Source organism: Leucopleurus acutus (genome assembly GCF_964270905.1).
Source record: "Leucopleurus acutus genome assembly, chromosome: 8".
NCBI classification, from domain to species: Eukaryota; Metazoa; Chordata; class Mammalia; order Artiodactyla; family Delphinidae; genus Leucopleurus; species Leucopleurus acutus.
In genome coordinates this window covers 84,249,306-84,272,210 of record NC_139151.1, presented here as the reverse complement: position 1 = coordinate 84,272,210, position 22,905 = coordinate 84,249,306, and the positions used below count along the sequence as shown (strand labels likewise).

Below are 22,905 nucleotides of genomic sequence, written 5' to 3'. Positions count from 1 at the left end.
ACGCCATGTTTCCGTACGGAAAGGCGGGAGGCGCGGCCGGATGCCGGCGGAGAGAGCCCAGTGGGCAGTGACTCGGAGCCGGGAGACACCCCCACGCCACAGAGGGCGGCGCCATGTTTCCGTACGGAAAGGCGGGCGGCGGGAGGAGGTCGCGGAGCCAGTCAAATAACGGAAAAGGGTTGGCAGTTTAGCTGCAAAGCTTTCCCCGCCCTGGTTTTCAAATTTAAATATTACATCACGTTTTGTAGCAGCGTATAGTTCATTCCCCTCCCCTCATTTTGGCTGTTAGAAAAAAGGCACGCCCACCACCTTGATAGCCAAGTCTCATTTTAATGGCACAGATTCGGTTTGGTTTGGGTCATCTCTTTTATCTAAGTGGCTGCTACACTTTGTCGACAGGAAGAGCGAGACTTTAGCCCTGAAAAGATGGAAGGTGAGGGGGCAAACACGTCCCATGAGGGTTCAGCTCGGTTTAGACAGCTGAGAAACACAGTGAGCACTCAGCATTTTATGTGCCGTCTGCGTTCTAGAAAGGAAACATCCCATGTTAAGACAAGCTTGTTCTGGAGCCTCCTTTCCTTTTGTCCCAGGTACCCGGGCCGTGGCTATCGCGGCGCTGGATAACTAGAAAACCATGCTTTTCTCAGCCTGTAGTAGTAAGATAGTAAGCTAAACGAATAGAAATAGTTTTGGGGCCTAATCTTAAAAAGTAAAAGCTACGTGGCTCTTAACTGTTCGTTAGTAAAATGCTTTAAGACTGAGCATCAAACATATATGCCTTAAAATGAAGGTTAACAATCAAGTCTCCTACCTGCAGCCTATAAAACCTGCTAAATTTAAGTAACTAGAACAAAACAAGATGGAGTGGAATTGGTGCTTTCAAACACTACACCTCGAGCTTCCCTGGTGGCGCAGTGGTTAAGAATCCGCCTGCCAATGCAGGGGGCACGGGTTCAATCCCTGGTTGGGGAAGATCTCACATGCTGGGGAGCAACTAAACCTGCGTGCCACAACTACTGACCCTACGCTCTAGAGCCCGGGAGTCACAACTTCTGAATGCTCGCGCGCCTAGAGCCCGTACGCCGAAGCAAGAGAAGCCACCGCAACGAGAAGCTCGCACAACCGCAATGTAAAGTAGTCCCCCCAGCCCCCCTTCCTCCAAGGGGCGAAGAAACAAAGACCCAATGCAGCCAATAATAAATTAATAAATTTATTTTTTTAAAACGCTACATCTAAATTGATCACACGTGGAAAGTTACTCCTAAAGTATTGAAGACTGATGGCAATCCAGCAACCTCAAACCATTCACTAACTAACACATTAAAAGTAAGAATTTTTCCCTTAAACACACACAGTTCTCAGATGAGGATTCACTTTAGAGGGGGGAAAAACGTTAAGACACTCAGTTAACTGGAACTGAGGTTTAGGCAGAAAACATTCAGTTCTCACTTCTGAGTCTAGACGAATATACCATAGTCTCTAGATGAGTGGTTCTCAACCCTGACTCCACCTCAGAATCTCCTGGGGAGCAGTGGTTCTAAAGCTATCATCTGAAGCTCAGGGGGTGGGGTGAGTGGTGATGCCAGGCAAGAATTTTTAAGCTTCCCAGCTGATTCTAAGAGGCAGCCAGGCTAAAACTACCTTCCTAGAGAGATCTACCCCCACCTCCATGCCCCCAGTGAGAGTCCCCCTACCTTCCTTGAAGGATGAGTATAAACAATTTTCACATGTGGAGAAGATGCTGCAACACCACCAAAACCACTGATTTGACTTGGATGGCTCACTTGTAATCTTTTGATATATTTTGAATTGTTTCCTTTAAATCTTAAAAACATTGGCACATGTTCCAGTTTGCTTTTTGGCTACAAGAACTGGAAATTCAAATTACCTCAAGGTAAAGGGATTTCACTGACGGGCTACCTAGGGTTTGGAAGAAGCAAGCTGGCTGCTGCTCTAGATTATTACTACTCTATCATCTCCCCAGGACACACAGGATCTCTTTCATCACATCTCTACTCCTTGCTGCAGTTGGCTTCACTCCTCTCTACACTACAGACTAGCTTCTTTATTTTTTAGTCGTTCCTCCTTCAAAATTTAGACCTTTCTATACAGAATTTGATTGGCCAAGCTGATTTTTGTGCACAGCCTCATTAGCCTCCAGGTAGGCTGTCCTTGGATCAGTTCTTAGCCCTGGGCTACTCAACTAGAGTGGTGGGGAAGCCCTTAGTCACCTAGGCATCAGGTGTTTTAAGTGGGGATGGCTTTCCAAGAGGACATGATGAATTAGTGAATGAGGGCAAGCAGCAAATGATGATTGACAGTTCTAGTGATATAAGAGGGTTGTCTAAGGCATTCAGGGTAGCACCAGACCTGTAGTTTAAAACTTTGACGATGCTTGCCATAAACATGACCAATTTTTCCTAAACTTTGTGCTGATGAAGTTTGAGGTAAACTGTGGTTTTACTAGATTTTCCACGAAATTAACATTCTATTAGAAGGCCACTTCTTCTAGGACCATGAATATAACTAGGCAGTTCTGCCTTCCCCTGAAGGAGAGGTGTTAGTTTTGTTGCCAAATAATCATGTTATTCCATGAAGTGCAAAATAAAGGTTGCAAATCACGTAGTACACACAGTTTTTGTCAACTATGGTCTCACCACACTTTCAGTAGTTTGTTTCTAAAAACTTCCTCACCCCTGAATTATGAAGTATCTTCTCTTTCACTTCATTGTAGAGAGCTGCCTTCCTTTCTTGCCTATGCAACAAAGCAAAATACACACCACAAAAAACCCACCTGACATAGTTATTCCCTGCTTTATTAGGAGAATTGGTATTTTATACTATAGATATGTCCTCAACTTTATCCCATTTAAAGACTAGTCAGCATCAGTTATCTTACAAAAGATTGACATGCTAGCATATTGGTACATCATTTTAGTTTTCCCTACCTCTCATTAAAAGTCTAAATTTAAAGTTCAGCCTCATTTTATTATTTTTTCTTTGGTCATAATTCCTACATATTTTTTTAAGTTTTAAAAATTTATTTTTGGCTGTGTTGGGTCTTCATTGCTGCACGTGGGCTTTCTCCAGTTGCAGCGAGCGGGGGCTACTCTTTGTTGCGGTGCGCAAGCTTCTCATTGTAGTGGCTTCTCTTGTTGTGGAGCATGGGCTCTAGGCGTGCGGTCTTCAGTAGCTGTGGCTCACGGGCTCTAGAGCTCAGGCTCAGTAGTTGTGGAGCACGGGCTTCTTTGCTCTGCAGCATGTGGGATCTTCCCAGACCAGGGCTCGAACCCGTGTCTCCTGCACTGGCAGGCAGACTCTTAACCACTGCGCCACCAGGGAAGCCCTCAGCCTCACTTTAATCTTTTGGTTTTATTTTTGTGAAGATGCACAATTTAAAATTGTATTATAAAAGTATTATATTGCACATCTATTTGCCAAGTATATCTTGACAGTGCAGTAGTTCCAAAGTAATCATTAACTTGGATAAAAAGTTGAAGAGTTTAGCTCTAAGTTACAAGAAATGAAGGACACAGAGGAACATGATAAAGGATAGTACAGGCTTGCAATCAGCTAAATCCAGACTGTGGGAAACTCAAGAACAGATGACCAGGTTTATTCAATGACAGAAAGAGAGAAAAGGAGAAGGAGGGATAAAGAGAAAAACCTCTAGAGTAAAAGATTTAAGAAGCACATTAACCAATTGCACTTTATGAACTTTGTTTAGATCCCTATTTGAATAAACTGTCAAAATCATTTGAGATCAGAAAATGTGAACACCGAATGCATTTTGATGATATTAAGGAATTGTGGCTTTGTGTGTAATGACACTGTGGTTATGTTTTTTTAAATTTAATTTTTAATTTTTGTCTGCGTTGGGTTTTTGTTGCTGTGTGCAGGCTTTCTCTAGCTGCAGTGAGCAGGGGCTACTCTTCATTGCAGTGTGCAGCCTTCTTATTGCGGTGGCTTCTCTTGTTGTGGAGCACGGGCTCTATGTGTACGGGCTTCAGTAGTTGTGGCACATGGGCTCAGTAGTTGTAGCTCGTGGGCTTCAGAGCGCAGGCTCAGTAGTTGTGGCGCATGGGCTTAGTTGCTCCGCAGCATGTGGGATCTGCCTGGACCAGGGCTCAAACCCATGTCCCCTGCATTAGCAGGCGGATTCTTAACCTCTGAGCCACCAGGGAGGTCCCTGTGGTTATGTTTTTAATGTCCTTATCTTTTAGCTATACATACTGAAACTTTATAGATGAAGTGATAGGATATATGAAATTTGCTGAGGTGGGAGCACAGAATAGATTAAACAAGATTGGCCATGGGTTGACAACTGTTGAAACTGGATGATGAGTACATGAGAGTTCATTATTCTGTTCTCCCCATATTTATATATGTTTGAAATTTTCCACAATAAGCTTTAAAAGATGTTGAAGTTTTCAAAAGCATTAGGACAGCTCAATTTTTACTTGTCTACAGTTTATGGTAATTGACAAATTCACTGTAGCATAGCCTAAGTTTCTATCTTGTATCTTTAAGAAGTATACCTTTCAAGGTACAAACCATACTCCTATTAACTTGTAATTACAGACTTCCTTACTGTTTAATACTTTCTTATATAAACACTGCAATGTCATATCACTTAAATTCCTAGGATGTTCTATTAAGTGTCGTGCACAATAATTATAAATCAACCCACCTAAAAGAGGTCAATACTTAACAGCAATACACCATCTAATACTCAGTTTCAGACACAAAAAGTTATACAAAAAAGTTTTATTAAGTACAGTTTCATATCTAGAAGAACATCCAATATTACAATGTGATTGGATCTTTAGGATACATTAATTTATTCTTAAAATACACAAGTTATATACAGACACTGGAACACTCAGTCCCCAAAATACTCAATAAAGATGTCTGGGTGACACTTATAGAACTGACCTAGCAATTTTTTCTTCTCTTTGGCAGAAAGTTTTGAATCCTCATCAATATTTTTTAGTAAATTCATTAGCTCATCCTTGGTTGTCTTCCTTGTATGGTCAGAATAATCACTTTGATCAATTCTCTGGCAATAAATATATCCTTAAAGTTTAAAAGTAAAAAGTTCAGTTAATGAATCTATTCCTCAGACTTAACTAGAAAAATCAAGCAACACTTTTATACTTATATATATTTTTCCCCATTTTGTAAAATGCATGTAAAGATGCTAAGCACTGCTGACTTTCGAACCCTGTCAAGTTGCTTTTTGACATAAGGAGGCTCTCAGCTAAGTCTGGATGGCTCTGAGGAGATTGATTAGAGTCTAGTTGAAATTAAAGTACAACTACTTACAGCAAAACACTTTCAAATAAACACCAGGAATTTATCCTCGTGAGACATGGAAGTAGTATTTCTCAGATTACCTGTGTCTCTGTTTGGATCTCTCCCCTTCTGAATGTCCATGAGCTTAACACTGACAATTTTATGTAGAGTTCCAGGAATCTTAAAAAAAAAAAAAAAAAAAAAGAAGGAACATGGAACATTATTCAAATGCATTTTAATCTAGTGATCTATTACATAAGATCAACTTAACTACTTTCAGAGTTTTACCTTAAAAACATCTTTTTGATGATCCATTAAAAAGAGTACCAGAAGATCAGTTTTGCCTTTGGATAAATTTTTATTGTCAACAATAGCTTTTGAGAATATCCTTTTCACAACCATTCGGTTGTCACTCTATAAAAATAAAACAACACACACCCAACGGTATATATTTTTAAGAATTGTAATATAAAAGGGAATGTTAAATATTAATAGCTACTATCCATTTCAGCATAATTGATGCTGATGACGGATATGTCCTATAAATATTACAGATACTGAATACAATTAACATTTAGACAAAAAACTTACTTCTTTCTGTAATTTCAATTCAGAAGGATGTGCTGCAACAGCCATGAAATACAGTAGTCTTCTAAATTCTTCTCTATTTTGGGAATCCAAAAGCTTTAGAAAGAGCTGAGTAGCTTCTAATGCTATTTCAGTCTTCCCATTCACTTCAGCCAAAAGAAAAAAAATGCTTTTAATTTTGACCAGACACGACTATATCAAAGGGAACAAAATTCAAGTTAGAGCTTATGCTAATCAGTAAACTTATCCAAAATCATGTTCAAAAGCAAAACAAAAAGACTAGGAATTACAATGAATGACCAATACCATCAAGAAAGCCTATACTTGGGACTTCCCTGGTGGCACAGTGGTTAAGAATCCACCTGCCAATGCAGTGGACACAGGTTCAATCCCTGGTCCGGGAAGATCTCGCATGCCGCAGAGCAACTAAACCTGTGCGCCACAACTGCTGAGCCCACATGCCACAACTACTGAAGCCCACGTGCCTAGAGCCCATGCTCTGCAACAAGAGAAGCCACCGCAATGTGAAGCCCATGCACCTCAAGGAAGAGTAGCCCCTGCTTGCCGCAACTAGAGAAAGCCCACACGCAGCAACGAAGACTCAACACAGCCAAAAATAATTAATTAAAAAAAAAAAGCCTATACTCAAATTGGCCAGTCCTAAGTCCTTGTTGTACACAAATCTTAAGATGTTAAATCTAACTTGGGTTGTAAATAAATTCTCAGTCTATGTTTTCCAATAATTCACTACATTTCGAGGGTACACTTTGTATACAGTACTGATGTATCCAACTCTACCTGAGAAAAATAAAGGATTCTCTGAAACCTGCAACTTGTTTTCAACAAGCCATATGGAACAGTCTGGCTCACTGGTACAGAGACAAAGCAGAGTGTCTGCCATTGTGAAGAGAATGAAGGGGGAATGGTGATAGTGCTGATAACACTTTCTGAAAAAGAGAACTGCTACTCTATGCTTATTAAGCTTCCAGTGAATGAGAGCAGCATTCTCCTGTAGCAACCAGAAGTCCCTGAATAACTTCAGAGCTTATTAAAGCCTCTTTCCAAATGAGGCCTGGAAGTTTTGGAAAAAACACACTTTCCATGGATTAATCCAGATCCACTCTCAGCTTGTAGTAGTACCATTGTGGTTAATTTTGAGGACAAGTAACGTTTTCCTGTTCCCTCCAAAAGAAAAATTCTTGTATCCAGTAACATCTTACTTACCTAGGAGTTCTGCAATTCCATTATGAACATCAGATAGGTGATTTAACAGAGGTTCCCTACTACTGTAATATTTGCTAATGGCATCAAACAGAAGTTCTTTCACTAAGTCTGTTCTATCTGGTTGCTCAGGAAAGTTTCTGCTTATGTCTACAACCATCTGGTCTGGAAGGTATTCCAAGCAGTCAATTGCTGAAGAAAGCCACTCATCTTCCCTATGGGAGAAAATAATTATTATTTTAAAAAGCAAAGGATAACCAACATACACTCAGTACCTAATTTACTAGCTATTTCAAGTTTCCTACCAGAATAAATCTCTAAACACCTAGATAAAGAGATGTGTAATTCTTTTTAATATATAGATCATGAATCACAGATAAAAAGTTGGGTTTAATATGTCTTTTTTTTTTTAAGTGAAAACAGAATCCATCCACTACAATATAGGCCTGAGAAAGACATCAAAATTCAAACTCTGCTCCTTAAATTTACTATGGAGGTCCAGAAACTCTAAGTTGCTTGCTCAGGGTCCCAGGTAGGGCTAGATCCCAGATCTGACTCTTAGACCAGCATTTTTCTAATATAGTATTGCTTACTTCAAAGCTCTGTGTATGATCTATCATCTCTGACTTTGGCTAGAAGAGAATACAGGAAGATAAGGTACGGTTTCAAAATAATTAACTATTAATTACCATTTCTAATAAAATGCCAGTTGGGTAAGTTAAGAAAATTGCTACATTTCAAGGAACAGAATGACTAAGTTTTTTTTTTAATGTCTTTATTGGAGTATAATTGCTTTACAATGGTGTGTTAGTTTCTGCTGTATAACAAAGTGAATCAGCTATACGTATACATATATCCCCATATCTCCTCCTTCTTGCGTCTCCCTCCCACCCTCCCTATCCCATCTCTCTAGGTGGTCACAAAGCACCGAGCTGATCTCCCTGAGCTATGCGGCTGCTTCCCACTAGCTATATCTATTTTACATTTGGTAGTGTATATATGTCCATGCCACTCTCTTACTTCATCCCAGCTTACGCTTTCCCCTCCCTGTGTCCTCAAATCCATTCTCTACGTCTGCATCTTTATTCCTGTCTTGCCCTTAGGTTCTTCAGAACCTTTTTTTTTTTTTTAGATTCCATATATATGTGTTAGTATACAGTATTTGTTTTTCAATTTCTGACTTACTTCACTCTGTATGACAGTCTCTAGGTCCATTCACCTCGCTACAAATAACTCAATTTTGTTTCTTTTTATGGCTGAGTAATATTCCATCGCATATATGTGCCACATCTTCTTTATCCATTTATCTGCAGAATGACTAACTTTTAATATTCAATTTGTTAATATATATAGTTTAAAAAAAAATCATGTCCTCCACTGCTGTGGACTCAGGACAATTAATTCTGCCACCACCCAGGTCATGTCATTTCCTCTAGTCATCAGCTTCATCATAAGATGTAGATAGATGAACTTTAAGGTCAATTTCTGATTCTGTACTTAAAATTTAAGGTAATCATAAATTTTTTTCACATGTTACTTTAGATTGTAGAAATGTAATTTAAATTCTTGTAGAATAATAAGCTTCCTCTTTATATAGAGTTCAGTAAGTAGTATGTTGGGATTAATTTTTTCACATAAGGGTTTAAGGTACCTTTTGACATTCAACTGTTTATTAATAATTCATTAGAATGCAGAAATGGTAAAGTATAGTAAAAATATAAGTTGTATTCCTTTCAAACATTTGCATCTTCCTAACTACTGGAACACTATCTGCTAAGGCAAAAATCACTAAAAATTAAATAAACTAGAAAATACAAGATTTTAACATTTAATAATTTTACTTAGGGGAAGAGTTTCAAGGTTATAAGGAATATAGAACTCCTCCTTAAGGAAAAATGAAATCATAATTCCCTTAGCACCTGGAGTTAAGCCTTCAAATTTTTAATCAGGAGAGTGTAGTCAGAGGTGAGAGCAAGAGTTATTTCATGATGTTTCTTTAATAAAACTAGTTAATTTAAAAACATACTTAGTTGTTTTTAATTGTTATTTTTAATATGGTTATAAAACTAAATATAATGGCAGAACTAATTCTTAAAAGAGGACTCATGTATGAAAAGTATAGTAAACTCAATATAAAATAATAGATTTTTATCACAACAACCAGGAAGTTGGTGATGCAATAAAATAAATATATATATATGCTTAACTTATAATAATACATATGGGATAAGTATATATTCTTTTTTTTAACATCTTTATTGGAGATTAATTGCTTTATAATGTTGTGTTAGTTTCTGCAGTATAACAAAGTCAATCAGCTATATGTATACATACATCCCCATATCCCCTCCCTCTTGAATCTCCCTCCCACCCTCCTTATCCCACGCCTCTAGGTGGTCACAAAGCACTGAGCTGATCTCCCTGTGCTAAGCAGCTGCTTCCCACTAGCTATCTATTTTACATTTGGTACTGTATATATGTCCATGCCAGTCTCTCACATTGTCCCAGCTTACCCTTCCCCCTCCCCGTGTCCTCAAGTCCATTCTCTACATCTGCGTCTTTATTCCTGTCCTGCCCCTAGGTTCATCAGAACCATTTTTTTTTTCTTTTTAGATTCCATATATATGTGTTAGCATATGGTGTTTGTTTTTCTCTTTCTGACTTACTTCACTCTGTGTGACAGTCTCTAGGTCCATCCACCTCACTACAAATAACTCAATTTCGAAAAACACATATTTAATACACATTCTAGAAGACTATAAAAGCATATATAGTCAAAGGAGTCTAAGAATTTGACAAATCTGTTCATTTTGTTCCAGGTCCGTTTGAAGACCAGATAGCTTTAAGAGAGCAGACAGCCCTACATTTTAACAAAGAAGATGGAACATAATAATTTTCTTCACTTGATGTGCACGTGAGATATATGTGAAACAAAAATGAAAAATAATGACATTTAAATCTCGGTAATTTTGACCAAGGTAATTTTGTTCATTTTTCCCAATACTGATAATATCAATTGACAAAGCATATCTGATTGTATGGACAGAAGAAGTCAAAAGATTATCTTAAAACTAATATCTTCCTATAAACACACTCAAATTATTATATGTATTTCCACATACTGAGATTCACTGTAAGCCTTGAGAATCCCTCGATCCAGATAGTTCCTGTTGCTGACCAAGTCAGGCTGCCTCTTAGGTTGAGTAACTTTAGGTACCACCTCTTGCCGTTTGAGGAGGGAGTCAAGGAGTGGAAGGTCTATAAGTTGTAGCAGACGCCCAACTGTTTCTTCTTGCCATACTTCATTAACAACTGCACAGGGAAAATAACAAGGGGAAAGGTAACGATTAATAGTTACTACATGCTCACCACAATATCTGCCTAGGCAGGTCTAAGCTAATAAACTTGTGGCAAAAGAAAAAAAAAAGAAGAAGAGAGAGAGTCAATTTTATGAAGTAGTTTCTTATAACAAAGTAAAACAATTCAAGATTTGTTTAAAGTGTAGGAGAACAGACTTTGGACAACAGGAATTCTTTTCATTTTTGTACTGTAAAAAGCAATATGGCTTGATAAGAGATCAAGTCATATAACATGTTAATAAGGACCTTGGAAGAAAGAATGATTCATTCAATCTGAAAACTGGTTTGAAACCATTGGCTGCAGATTATTCCGCTCAGGGTTTCCACAAATGGGATGGGGGAGGGAAGGTGGAAATCAGTCATTAAAACCACATTCCATTGCCACAGACAAGGAAGAACATATAACCCTGTTAATGTTTTAATATAATTCTCAAATTTTTATTTAACCTAATAAAATTTTAGGGAAAGATATATCTGAGAGCAGATTTCAAATAAATTTTTTAAAATCTGCATGTAAAACATTTCAGATTTGAATCTCTGCCAGCTGATAGGACAAAAGTCAGTGTTCCAGAATTGCAACACTGATCTATTTGTTAAAGATAATAGACCTCTGTTAAAACTTAATATAAACAGCTTTAATACACAGTGTGCTCTTTCTTTATGCTCTGAATATCTAAATTCTAATAAAGGTTAAGATTGAAAAAATTTAAATAACTTTATTTGAAGTTAGTCTTCTATTTCTTCCTGTATCATCTTTAGCTTACCTTGTGGAGACAAGTTTGCAGAGATATTTACGTGAGGGGATTCGGCAGGCTTTAAACTCAGATTTTCCCACAGATCCTCTAAACTTGCAGATTTGATATCAGAGGACTTAAATAATGCATCTGCATACCTAAAATGAATTTATTTCATAAATTCCTGTTTACTAGTAAGCCTACAGAAATATTTTTGAATCTGAGAGCTAAGAGTTTCTAGAAAGTTTATGTATTTCAGAGCAAAAACATAACAAATACAAATTCTAAGAGTAGAATGAAATATAAAAACATCCCACCTTCTTTCTCAAGCCTGAATATACACACTCTACATAAATTCTCCTTTGAGCATTTAGATTTAAGTAATTCAATGACTAAAACGTTAGTCGCCAATTTTAAAACATAATCAAACACAGTCAAACTTCACTATGCTTACTGTTTTTATTAGTTATCTCTCTTTCTGGGGCATTCTCTGGTAGATAGTGCTCAAATACAGAACTATAATGTCTTATTCATAATTCTGAAACCCAAAAAGCTTTGTAAAACTTAAAGTTTATTCAGAATTCATATAGTGACAAAACCTGTTCTGAGACTATCACAGCCTTTATCTATCCCAGTTAGTGTGAATATTTTCACTGCAGAAATATTAATGTGTTTGATTACCAGATGCTATCCCAGACCCCTCTCAGAGTGTGATCTAGTAAATGATATATGTACATAATGACCTTTCTAAAATCTCCAAAGTTCCAAATTCCTAAACGCATTTGTTCCCAAAGGTTTCAGATAAAGCACATGGACCTACATTTGGAAAGTACTGACTGTGCCCTACCTTATTCTCCTACTTCCTTCTTATATAGAGAGAGGTAAATTTTATCATGTTTTAGAGTTTAAAAAAACATTTGAAAGTCAATACACTAAAACTCTGACTTTGGGTCAGATCTGAATTGTAAGAGCTTCAATTACGTGGTCACCTTTTCAAAGCTTAGCTGAGGGGAATAAAAGGGAGAAGTTTTATCTCATGACAAATAACTAAGTTAGCTATGCACTTATCACCTACACCCATTTCAATCACTGGGTTCTACAATTCTGTCCCCCAGGCTCCCTTTAAATGACTCCTGCTTCTCCACCACTGCTGCCTACTTCCCCCTCATCTGTAGACCACAATATTCCAAGATTCCTCTCCCCATTAGGCTGTCCATGTAGCTGCTTAAAATACAGTCTCATCATGCTTAACACCTTTCTGTGGCCTCTCCAACACCTGTGTGATCACATGCAAACTCCTTAAAATGTCCTATGAAAATTTCTGCATACTGGCTCCTTTCATATTTCACATCTGCTATTTTCTGGATTCTAGCGACAACCCACCTGCTTGTCTTCACCTCTCCTGTTCTCATACCACTTAGTGTATAAACTCTCTAACATTTTTTATACTCTTAATTGTAACCTGAAGCAGAAAAATCAAAGTTTGTTGATGGTTTCTGCTAAATATATGAACAAACGAGAATTCTAGGAGATACCAAATAAACAAAGGTTTGCTCTACTTTATCAAATTTACCCACAGACCCAGATTTTAGCCTAATTTACTGTTCCAAAAATAACAGACAGTCAGCATCTCATTAAAAAGTAGACAAGGGCTTCCCTGGTGGCGCAGTGGTTGAGAGTCCGCCTGCCAATTCAGGGGACACAGGTTCATTCCTCTGTCCGGGAAGATCCCACATGCCGCGGAGCGGCTGGGCCCGTGAGCCATGGCCGCTGAGCCTGTGCGTCCGGAGCCTGTGCCCCGCAACGGGAGAGGCCACAGTAGTGAGAGGCCCGCGTAACGCAAAAAACAAAAAACAAACTAAATAACAAAAAAAGTAGACAAAATCCTGCCAATATCCCCCCTGCAAATATTATGAGACACGCTACCTACTGCACTAAAGAGGCACCTCCCCCTGCCAATATTAAATGAAAATCTAACATAGACTAACCTGGAAGGTGAAAACAGTTTGTTCTCTTTGCCTAATTGACTGTCTTGGTTAGGTATCGTTGTGAATCTATAAAGGCTGCAACTACTATCTTCAAATGTAGGTTTTTTGTCTTTTCCAAAGACTTTGGTCGGAACTGCTTCAAATACTTTGTAGTCCATAAGTGCTTGACACACTCTCACCACTTTGGCCCGAGGAATATCTACATCACCAAAGTATTTATTCTGAATTAGGTGAGAAAAAATGACATCCACAGCTTCCGAACCAACAAAACAGTCATTGTGTCTTTTTAAATGATGCCTTCGTTTTTTCACCTCCACTTGTGTTTGAAGAGTGTTTATAATGCTGCTCCATACGTATGTGGCTCCAAATGGCTTCTGGGCTACACTGAAACCTGGAATGGGAAAAATCACAGAGTTACCGCACTCATTTGTAATAAGGTCTAAGCAATCCTTAAGCAAACCTCCAAAGTTATTAATAAGAAACAATTATGAGGGCAGCTTATTATTGAAATATGAAATTATTAGTAGCACCTCATTAAAAAATGTAGTGCTGAGCTTGCGTGTCTGGAGCCTGTGCTCCGCGACGGGAGAGGCCACAACAGTGAGAGGCCCGCGTACCGCAAAAAAAAAAAATGTAGTGCCTACTATATGCTAAACACTGTTCTATGTGCTACGATACAAGAGTGGGCAAAATAAAGTCCCTGTTCTTATAGACTTATTCTTTGTGGGAAGATACAGACACTATGTATATGTTAGATCAGTGCCAAGAAGAAAAATAAAGCCAGGTAAGAAAGAGAATGGTGTTTTAGATAGGAGGTCAGAAAAGACCTCTTTGACATGGTGATCTCATGGGATCTCCAGGGAAGTCCCAGCAAGATTGTTTTTAATTATCAAAATTATATTTTAAAATTCCAGGGCTTCCCTGGTGGCGCAGTGGTTGAGAGTCTGCCTGCCGATGCAGGGGACACGGGTTCGTGCCCCAGTCCGGGAAGATCCCACATGCCGTGGAGCGGCTGGGCCCGTGAGCCATGGCTGCTGAGCCTGTGCGTCCGGAGCCTGTGCTCCGCAGTGGGAGAGGCCGCAACAGTGAGAGGCCCGCGTACCGCAAAAAAAGAAAAAAAAAAAAATTCCAGATACTTCATAATTCATTACTAAACAAAGAAGGAAGTAATTGATGCTAGTTTTCCAAATATGTGAGCAGTTTTAAGAACTGAATTATGGAGACTCAACTAGATAAATCAAGCTGAAACTAGACTTACTACTGGTACTGTATTTAGTCTCTACTGAGTAGAGCCAGAATCATGCACTGGATGGAATCTCAAAATATGTCCAGGTCATTCCCCTGGTATCCAGAACTAGGAGTAGCTGTACTGTTTCCAGCCACTATGACTAAATAAAAGGAGGATTAGCATTTAATATTCTTAACTTCCTAACATACCAGAGATTATAGCTGAGATTTAAATGAACTTAATGTCTGTTCTTTAGTCGTTTTTCAAATCTTCATTATATTATTAATAGTAGCTAACATTTGAGGACTTACAATATGACTCTGCCTTCTCTCATTTAATAAACTGATAAACTTCTCTAAAATAGTTATTAATAATCCTATTTTGAAGAAATTGAGGCTCAGTGAATTAAACAAACTTACCCTCAGTATTTTTTCCCCCCTCAGTTTTACAGGTAGTAAATATATACTAGCTTTTATTAGTACTTAAATATAAATATATTAAAAGTAAGTCAGGGCTTCCCTGGTGGCGCAGTGGTTGAGAGTCTGCCTGCCGACGCAGGGGATACGGGTTCGTACCCTGGTCCGGGAAGATCCCACATGCCGCGGAGCGGCTGGGCCCGTGAGCCATGGCCGCTGAGCCTGCGCGTCCAGAGCCTGTGCTCCGCAACGGGAGAGGCCACAACAGTGAGTGGCCCGCGTACCACAAAAAAAAAAAAAAAAAAAAAAAGTAAGTCAGCAGGGCTTCCCTGGTGGTGCAGTAGTTAAGAATCCCCCTGCCAATGCAGAGGACATGGGTTCGAGCCCTGGTCCGGGAAGATCCCACATGCCGCAGAGCAACTAACACCATGCACCACAACTACTGAAGCCCTTGTGCCTAGAGCCCATGCTTCACAACAAGAGAAGCCACCGCAATGAGAAGACCGCACACTGCAACGAAGAGTAGCCCCCGCTCGCCGCAACTAGAAAAAGCCCACGCGAAGCCACAAACACACAGTGCAGCCAAAAATAAATTAATTAAATAATTTTTTAAAAAAAATCTTTGAAAAAAAAAGGTAGCAGATAGTTTTAGCATTAACCTTTCATTGAAGACTTGGATTAACTGAAAGAGCTTTAAGTGAGCCAATGAGATTAAAGAAACAAACAAAAAAACAACTTTCAGATTTTTGAATCCTTAACAAAGCTATTTAAAAACACTTAGTAGTCATTACTCCTACAATAAGATAGTTATCATAATTCTATGATATGTACTATCCATAGTACACAGGAAAGGAAAATAAGCAAGGTTCAAACTTGTAGAGCTCAGATTGCCTATTAAGTACCAACAAAACAGACTTCTGGGCTAGTAATAATACTAAAGATGAAACACATAAATCATAACAGTTGAGCTACAAGTAAGTTAGCATAAAAACCCTAAAAGATAAGGCTGACTCCGTTATTAATTTGAGATCAATAAGACAACTGATGGGGGTGAGAGCCTCAATGATGTGAGAAAGGCTGATCTTCACAAAGGAATTAAGAAATAAAGAATATATTTCCCCATATTAACTTGCTGTTTAAATATGGAAAATCAGGAAGTCTTGCAGGTTGGATAACAAAGTATAAAAGATTAAAGAACAGGTTAGAGCAGGATAGTAGGCACCTGTGAGCCATACCATGTTTCCAGAGTTCTCCAGGCATAATATAATTCAGCCCTTTCAGGTCCCCTCTGTTCTCACTGACCATTAATTCCCAACCATTGCATCCTGGTTGCAAATATCCTAGGATATTTCCCCTTAAGCATCACCACCCGTAGACCCAAACTAACTCATGTTCGTACAGATATTTTAATACATTATCTACCCTGGACTTGACGAGTAAATGTGCCAAAACCCACACCAGGATAACCTGTTTTTTTTAATGCTGACTTCACCAGTTGAACATAGATCCCCCACATGCTGGTTTGAAACTTCTTATTGATCATCATCTAAGAGCTGAAATGAACATTGGTATCGCTGACCATGGCCCAGGAAGATGAATTATTGTGACTTCTAAACAGGATTCGAGAGACCCAAAGTATACAATGAATGTTTTGTAAGTCTAGCAATCAGAATTTAAGCTTCAGCTTGTCCTCAAACTTCACTTGCATATGAGCTTGACAATTCTTTAATAGTCATCACTGTCTACATCTTGATGCTTCTTTGTTTACATTTGGTTAAGCATGTTCTAAAAGCATCATGACCTAATGATCAAAGTCTAGAGACCAGCTGCGATAACCCTGAAAAACAGACTTAACTTTTATAATTTGTTTTCTTCATTTACTGATACAAGAATTAAACACTATGTTTAACGTATGTTTCAGGTCTAAACTGCTGATTTGCAGGACTTTAGAGACTAAAATTATCTCTCTCTCCATTTAGACATGGTCATTGAACACCAAACAAAATATGTAAGAAATGAAGCATAGGAACAAATTGGACCTGTCGAATAAAAAGCTTTGAGAAGCTATCAAGAGGCTCAGAAACTGTTTTAAACTAGATCTATAACATACTACACATGCTCTTGAGCACTGTATAAACCTAGGCTAGTTAACATTCAGTTTTCAAGCAGGCTCTTCTTTATCTGTGTGAAAACAATAGCCATTTTTCAAAAGCAAAGACCCATCCTTTGCATGTGTTTGAAATCTACCCAAAAAAGTTTACCAGCCATAAAAAAGTTAAACTTCTAATATTGAACTTATGTGTATTTGTAACACTACTAATAATCATCTTTACTGGGATTCCCTGATGGCGCAGTGGTTGAGAGTCCGCCTGCCGATGCAGGGGACATGGGTTCGTGCCCCGGTCCGGGAGGATCCCACATGCCGCGGAGCGGCTGGGCCCGTGAGCCATGGCCGCTGAGCCTGCGCGTCCGGAGCCTGTGCTCCACAACGGGAGAGGCCACAACAGTGAGAGGCCTGCGTATCGCAAAAAAAAAAAAAAAAAAAAAAATCATCTTTATTTCTAAAAAGGTACACTAAATAATCAAGTTATTATAATAATAATTCCTTAAAAATCAAGTCATAAGGCAGATCAAGAAATTACATTTACTCATTAAGTCACAAGGGGATAATCAGCATCAACTATGGCCCTGCTGTGAAAACCAATTTAAGGGTGAAAACAATTCTATAATCATTTCAATCATTTCAATCTAAGGAGTTAGAAGATCAATAGACACATTATAAAACTGGATCCCACTGTAAGGTAAACATACACACAAGAGTTACTAAAACATGCTACTTCTAAATGAATATGTAACAATCGTATTTTCAATTCTGGACATTACACTGCCCCCATCCCCAACACACACAAAAGAAAAGAATTCAGAGAGCTCATGTTAGGCAGTTTTGCACAAAACTTAAAGAAACAGTGAGCTAGTGCCTTATTTCATTCAAATTTCCTTATACTTCACAGAGGTTCAAATTATTCAATACCTGTAGATTACTGCCAACTATTAAAATATTTTAAAGAAGGGTTAACACGGTGGTTCTTAGTGGGTGATTTTACTCCCCCCGGACATTTGGCAATGTCTGGAGCCATTTTTGGTTGTTATAAGCTGAGGGAGAAATGCTACGGATGTTTAGTGGGTAGAGGGGCCAGGGACACTGCTTAACATTCTACAGTGACAGGCCAGCTCCCGCAACAACAAAGAAAATGTCAGCAGCGCCGAGGTTCAGAAACCCTAGGTTAATTGAATACTGTTTAGACATGGAAACTTGTGTTAATGCAGCAGGCACAGTGCTAGGTTCTGTGAATAGAAAAAGATGAGAGTGTGGGTTCTGGAGTCCCAGAGAACTTGGTTCTCTATTCTTGGCTCCATCATTACTAATAATGCAATCTTGGGCAAACTGCCTAACTTTTCTGGTGCAAAACAGAGTTAATTCCACTGCTCGCAGTTACTGTGAAGGTCATCTAAGATATATATGTAAAGTGGCTGGCACGTACCCAGCAATTAACAGACGTATAAAAACGAAAGGGGAAATTGTCTCAATCTAGAAGAGCCGAAGGACATGTGGATTCACTGTAATGTAATATCCTGGATGGGACCCTGGAACAGAAAAAGGATATTAGGCAAAAACTAAGGAAACCTGAGTAAAAGTATGGACTATCAATATCGGTTCACCAATTGTGACAAATGTATTACACTAAATGTAAGATGTTAATCATAAGGGAAACTGAGTGAAGGGCACATGGGAACTCTAAGCGCTAACTTAGTGACTTTTTGTAAATCTAAATCTATTCTAAAAATGTTTAAGTTTATTTAAAAAGTTAAAAAAAGGAAGGTCTCTTTCTTCCTCTTCCTTTCTTTGAACTAAGAAGACACAGTCCCCACCCTCAAAGAGTTTACCCTCTACCTATTCATACCACTTGGATGATGAGGTCAAGCGCTGAACAGTAGTCAGTCAAATAAAGACCACTAGCAGGTGAGATGGCAAATGTGACACATACCAGAAGATTTAACTCCTCATCAGAAGATAACAAGTATATAAAATCCTAAATCATTTAGGATTTGAGAGAATTTTTAAGAATTATTTTTTTTCAAAAGAGGTTTTAAAACATTACTCACAGAATTGTTAAGACAAAGGAAAAGGACATTTATTGGACATTAACCAAAACGTCATGAAAATAGATAAATGTAGAGAGCTGTGCTTTGAGTGTTAAAACTAGGCAGATGTGACTGAGTGGGGAAAACTTCCTATACGCCAGTATCAATACTGCAACACTTTTACTGCATATTGGTTTTGGTAATCCAAAGTTTGTTTTCCTCTTACACAGCATTAGAGATGTCATGCTGAAGACTGACATTGCCTCTGAAAAGAAGGCTGCAGGTAAACTACGTAAAATAAATAAAGAACAATTTTAGAATATGTTTAGAGAACTATTAACAAAAGTAGGCACTGGCCCCTGCTTTAATTCATACAGATTAATGAGATAGCATATGGGAAGTACTTTGAGCTCCCTGGAAAAGTGATACCAGGTGAATTCAAAGAATTAGGTTACAGTATAAAGGGATAACAGGATAACATACCACTTTCTTGCTTGTCTATATTAAAAGACAAATTTCTTCAAATTACTTACTAAAGGTTAGCATACAGACTTTATTTCTTCTACATAAATCAGGTCCCTGGTTGTTACAGCCCCTTTAAACTATGGAAGGATTACTAATAGGTAGAGAAACAAAAATACAAAGCTGCTTGCCAGAGGACACAGAAAGAGAATGGCAGGGAACCAAGAACACAGGCTCCCATTACCATGCTCGCTAGGACTGTGACAAGGCAACTAAAGAGTGGGAAGGGGGATGAACATAGGATAACAGGTAGGGTTCCAACTGTAGCAACCAAAACAGATGAGAAAACACAGTGGGCCCTTCTCTGCCCACTGCACCTGGTGTACAGAAGACAGTGGTCCTTTCCTTGGGTTCAAATTCGATGACCAGCACTTCAACTCTTCCCTCTGAGAGTCATCTACTTAATTTTGAATACATATTCCCTTATACGAAGCACCTGTTCACTAATGAGCAAAGCTCAGAACAGGAATTTCAGCTGTTAGAGAAGACAGGACTTTCAATCACATACAATTTGGCAATTTCTTTCACCCAGAAAGTAAGCCTAAAGAATTCTCAAGACTGTTTCCAATATTATTTGATTTTATATTCCTAAACGATGAAGTATTTCCCTTCTCTTCACACTGTGAACACTGGAGAAATTCTGAATGTAGCCATCATGCGCTTATTTGAATCCTTTTAATTGGAGAGTAAGATTAATGTTAAGATCATTCTTAGAAAAGTACAAATGAAAAGTGGTTCTCTATCACAATTTATCATTAGCATTTTGAAGATTAAAAGGAGCATCACTAATTGTAAGTTAAACAGAAAACTGGGGGCACTGAGATGCACCCAATTTGTCCCACGTCAATCCACTGACCACTGTCATCTTGAGGAAGGAGTCACAGTTTCACTGGTTTGCTTTTACAAATGAAAGGCTTAATAATAAGGGAACTAATTCCTACAGCAACCCACATTGTAGCTACAGAAAGGGGGAAAGTTGTAACTTCTCTAAAAGGAAAACAAAAAAGCCAAGTATTATCTGTACCCCTTAACTCTATTAACTGAGACGTAGGGTATGCTAAAATCGGAATTTTAGAACCGATCATCCGATTCCGTTCAACTGTTTGGACATTTAAAGAAACCAAGATGTTAGCATACTAACATCCTAAGTAACCTGCCTCCCAGGACATGATTAAGCTGGCAAAATTCACCAGTGTTTCTCCTTATCTCATGCAACCATTGAAAAGGAAAATCAAAAACTTCTACTCATTGAAATACTGCTTATCCAGGAAGTGTAACTAATAAATACCTTTTATGCCAAGTTCCTGCCGGTAGAACTTAATGTAACAGAAACCTCTCACCACTCCCAGGAAGCGTCTAGGCAACAAACTGGGCAACAGAGGCACTGGGCCCCTGGCCATATTGTGGAGTCAAGGTTTGTGGCTGAGACAGTAACCAGTAATGATGTGCAGCACGTCTGGAGACCTACTGCAAGCGCCCGGCACGCAGCTGGCGCACAGACTAGTGCGCGGTGAAGTTAAAGTCCGGGTAACTTAGGAGAAAGCTGGCTGCGAGGGCACCAGGGTCCGGCACAGCAGCTCACCGGCGGGGGCGCCGGTCCGAACGGCCACCGCTGTGAGGAGCTCTCGGAGACGGCCGCGGACCTGGCTGTACCTGGCGAGATGACCCGCCCGCGCGAGAACCTCAGCCTGCGCCCCCCGCCCGCCTGTGACCCCGAGCGTTCCCAGACCGGGTCCTCGACACCTACTGGGAGGCCTCTGCGCGGGACTCTGGAAAGCCGTCAGGTTGAGAGCCGCCGCCTTCTCCCGCACCGTGGCCATAGCCGCAGCCGCGCGGACACCACCTCCCCAGACCGCCGCACAGCGAAGTGAGCGCCAGCGCAGCTGCCGCCAGTTAACTGGCCCGGGATGGGGCGGGGCTCCCGCCAGGCCCAGTCCCCGCCCAGTGATCGGCCGCTGCGCGCCGCATGCCGCCGCCGGTCACGTGCAGGCCGGGGCCGACTGTAACCTGAGGCCCGGCGGGCGAGGAAAAGGTGCGGACCCCGCCTTCGAGACAGCCAGGTGGGAAGTATTTCGGGGTGCTGCGCCCTGCGAGTCCGCGCCGGCCGCACTCTGCCCGCATCCCACCCCCGCCGTCGGCACAGCCCACGCGCAGGCAGAGGTATGCGCGCGGCAGGCTCAGACCAGCTGGGTGCAAAGCGCGTCCCGCCGTGGATTAGGTCTGGGGCTCGGCCAGCTGTTTAACTGTCTTGGGCTTCTGTGTCCTCACCTGTGACGCGAGGGCAGTATTAGTATCCGCTTCGCGGAATTTTTTAAATGAAGATTACACGAACCAATTCATGTATTTTAGTTGTTGGGTCTGGAACATAAGTGCTTAAAATTATGTCACGGTGATAAGTGCCTCGAGTTTTTCACGCATCCCCACCTGTAAAGAACAAATCTTTATCTGTTTCAGGAGAGCAATGTCTAGAGGTCACAGTCAGGAGGGCAGCTGGCTGGCCTTGGGGCTGGCTGCCAAGGAAATCGGTGCGGCCTCCAAAGTAACTCTGGGTCAGGTGGGTAGGGACAGAGTTAGGAAAGAAGGGAAGGGGGCTGTTAACGGGAATTTGAAAACAGGGAATCCAGGGATCCAGCGCTGGGGTACCTCTGAAAAGATGAGTGGCGTAAGAGACCGATAATTCAATTGTCAGATACTTAACCACCCCCCGCTTTTTTTTTTTTAAATTTGGGGATTTTGCAATCATGTTAAACCTTTGGTACATATAATAAATGTCTTCTTAGAAGGAGGATGCCTGCGTGATCAGGTTATAAACCAGAATGTTTTTTTAAAAAAAATTATTTATTTTACTTTTGGCTGCATTGGGTCTTCATTGCTGCGTGTGGGTTTCCTCTAGTTGTGGTGAGCGGGGGTTACTCTTTGTTACGGTGTGCAGGCTTCTCATTGCGGTGGCTTCTCTTGTTGTGGAGCACGGGCTCTAGGCGTGTGGGCTTCTATAGTTGTGGCGCAAGGGCTCAGGGTTTGTGGCGCGCAGGCTCTAGAGCGCAGGCTCAGTAGATGTGGCGCATGAGCTTAGTTGCTCCATGGCATGTGGGATCATCCTGGACCAGGGCTCGAACCCGTGTCCGCTGTATTGGCAGGCGGATTCTTAACCACTGTGCCACCAGAGAAGCCTCAGAATGATTTTTAAATGGGAGCTCATTACTTAGCTTATTGGAGGAAGCTCCTACACGTAGTTGCTTCAAAATGCTAAGAAGAATACGAACGTGGTTATTTCAAAGAGCACATACCAAGAAATTGCGACCCTAGGGCCCCCAGTTTAGTGGGTTAGACGTGGGCCATTGCTGCTCCTAAGATTTAGAAACGGTTGCCAGGGTTGTCCTTTTTTTTAATGCGCTCTCTCCCCCTGGTGGT

General features: G+C 40.1%; 1 protein-coding gene across 1 annotated transcript; it reads right to left on the bottom strand.

The window, feature by feature from the left end:
- Nucleotides 1-4,780: 4,780 nt before the first annotated feature.
- DEPDC7 (DEP domain containing 7) lies at nucleotides 4,781-21,345 on the bottom strand. The gene is made up of 9 exons (XM_082845486.1): nucleotides 21,242-21,345; nucleotides 13,186-13,576; nucleotides 11,228-11,355; nucleotides 10,227-10,416; nucleotides 7,108-7,319; nucleotides 5,887-6,029; nucleotides 5,584-5,709; nucleotides 5,397-5,475; nucleotides 4,781-5,076 (listed from the first exon to the last, which is right to left on the bottom strand). The coding sequence occupies exons 1-9, from the start codon at nucleotides 21,312-21,314 to the stop codon at nucleotides 4,883-4,885; spliced, it is 1,536 nt and encodes a 511-aa protein (XP_082701612.1). The 5' UTR covers nucleotides 21,315-21,345; the 3' UTR covers nucleotides 4,781-4,882.
- Between the last annotated feature and the right edge of the window lie 1,560 nt (nucleotides 21,346-22,905).

Excerpts from the sequence above, each read along its gene's own strand:
- DEPDC7 (XM_082845486.1), bottom strand. The coding sequence starts at position 21,314 with ATGGCCACGGTGCGGGAGAAGGCGGCGGCTCTCAACCTGACGGCTTTC. Across the intron at positions 5,476-5,583 it reads ATCAAAAAGATGTTTTTAAG|ATTCCTGGAACTCTACATAA; the intron begins GTAAAACTCTGA and ends TTTTTTTTTAAG. Across the intron at positions 5,077-5,396 it reads AGATCCAAACAGAGACACAG|GATATATTTATTGCCAGAGA; the intron begins GTAATCTGAGAA and ends TTAAACTTTAAG.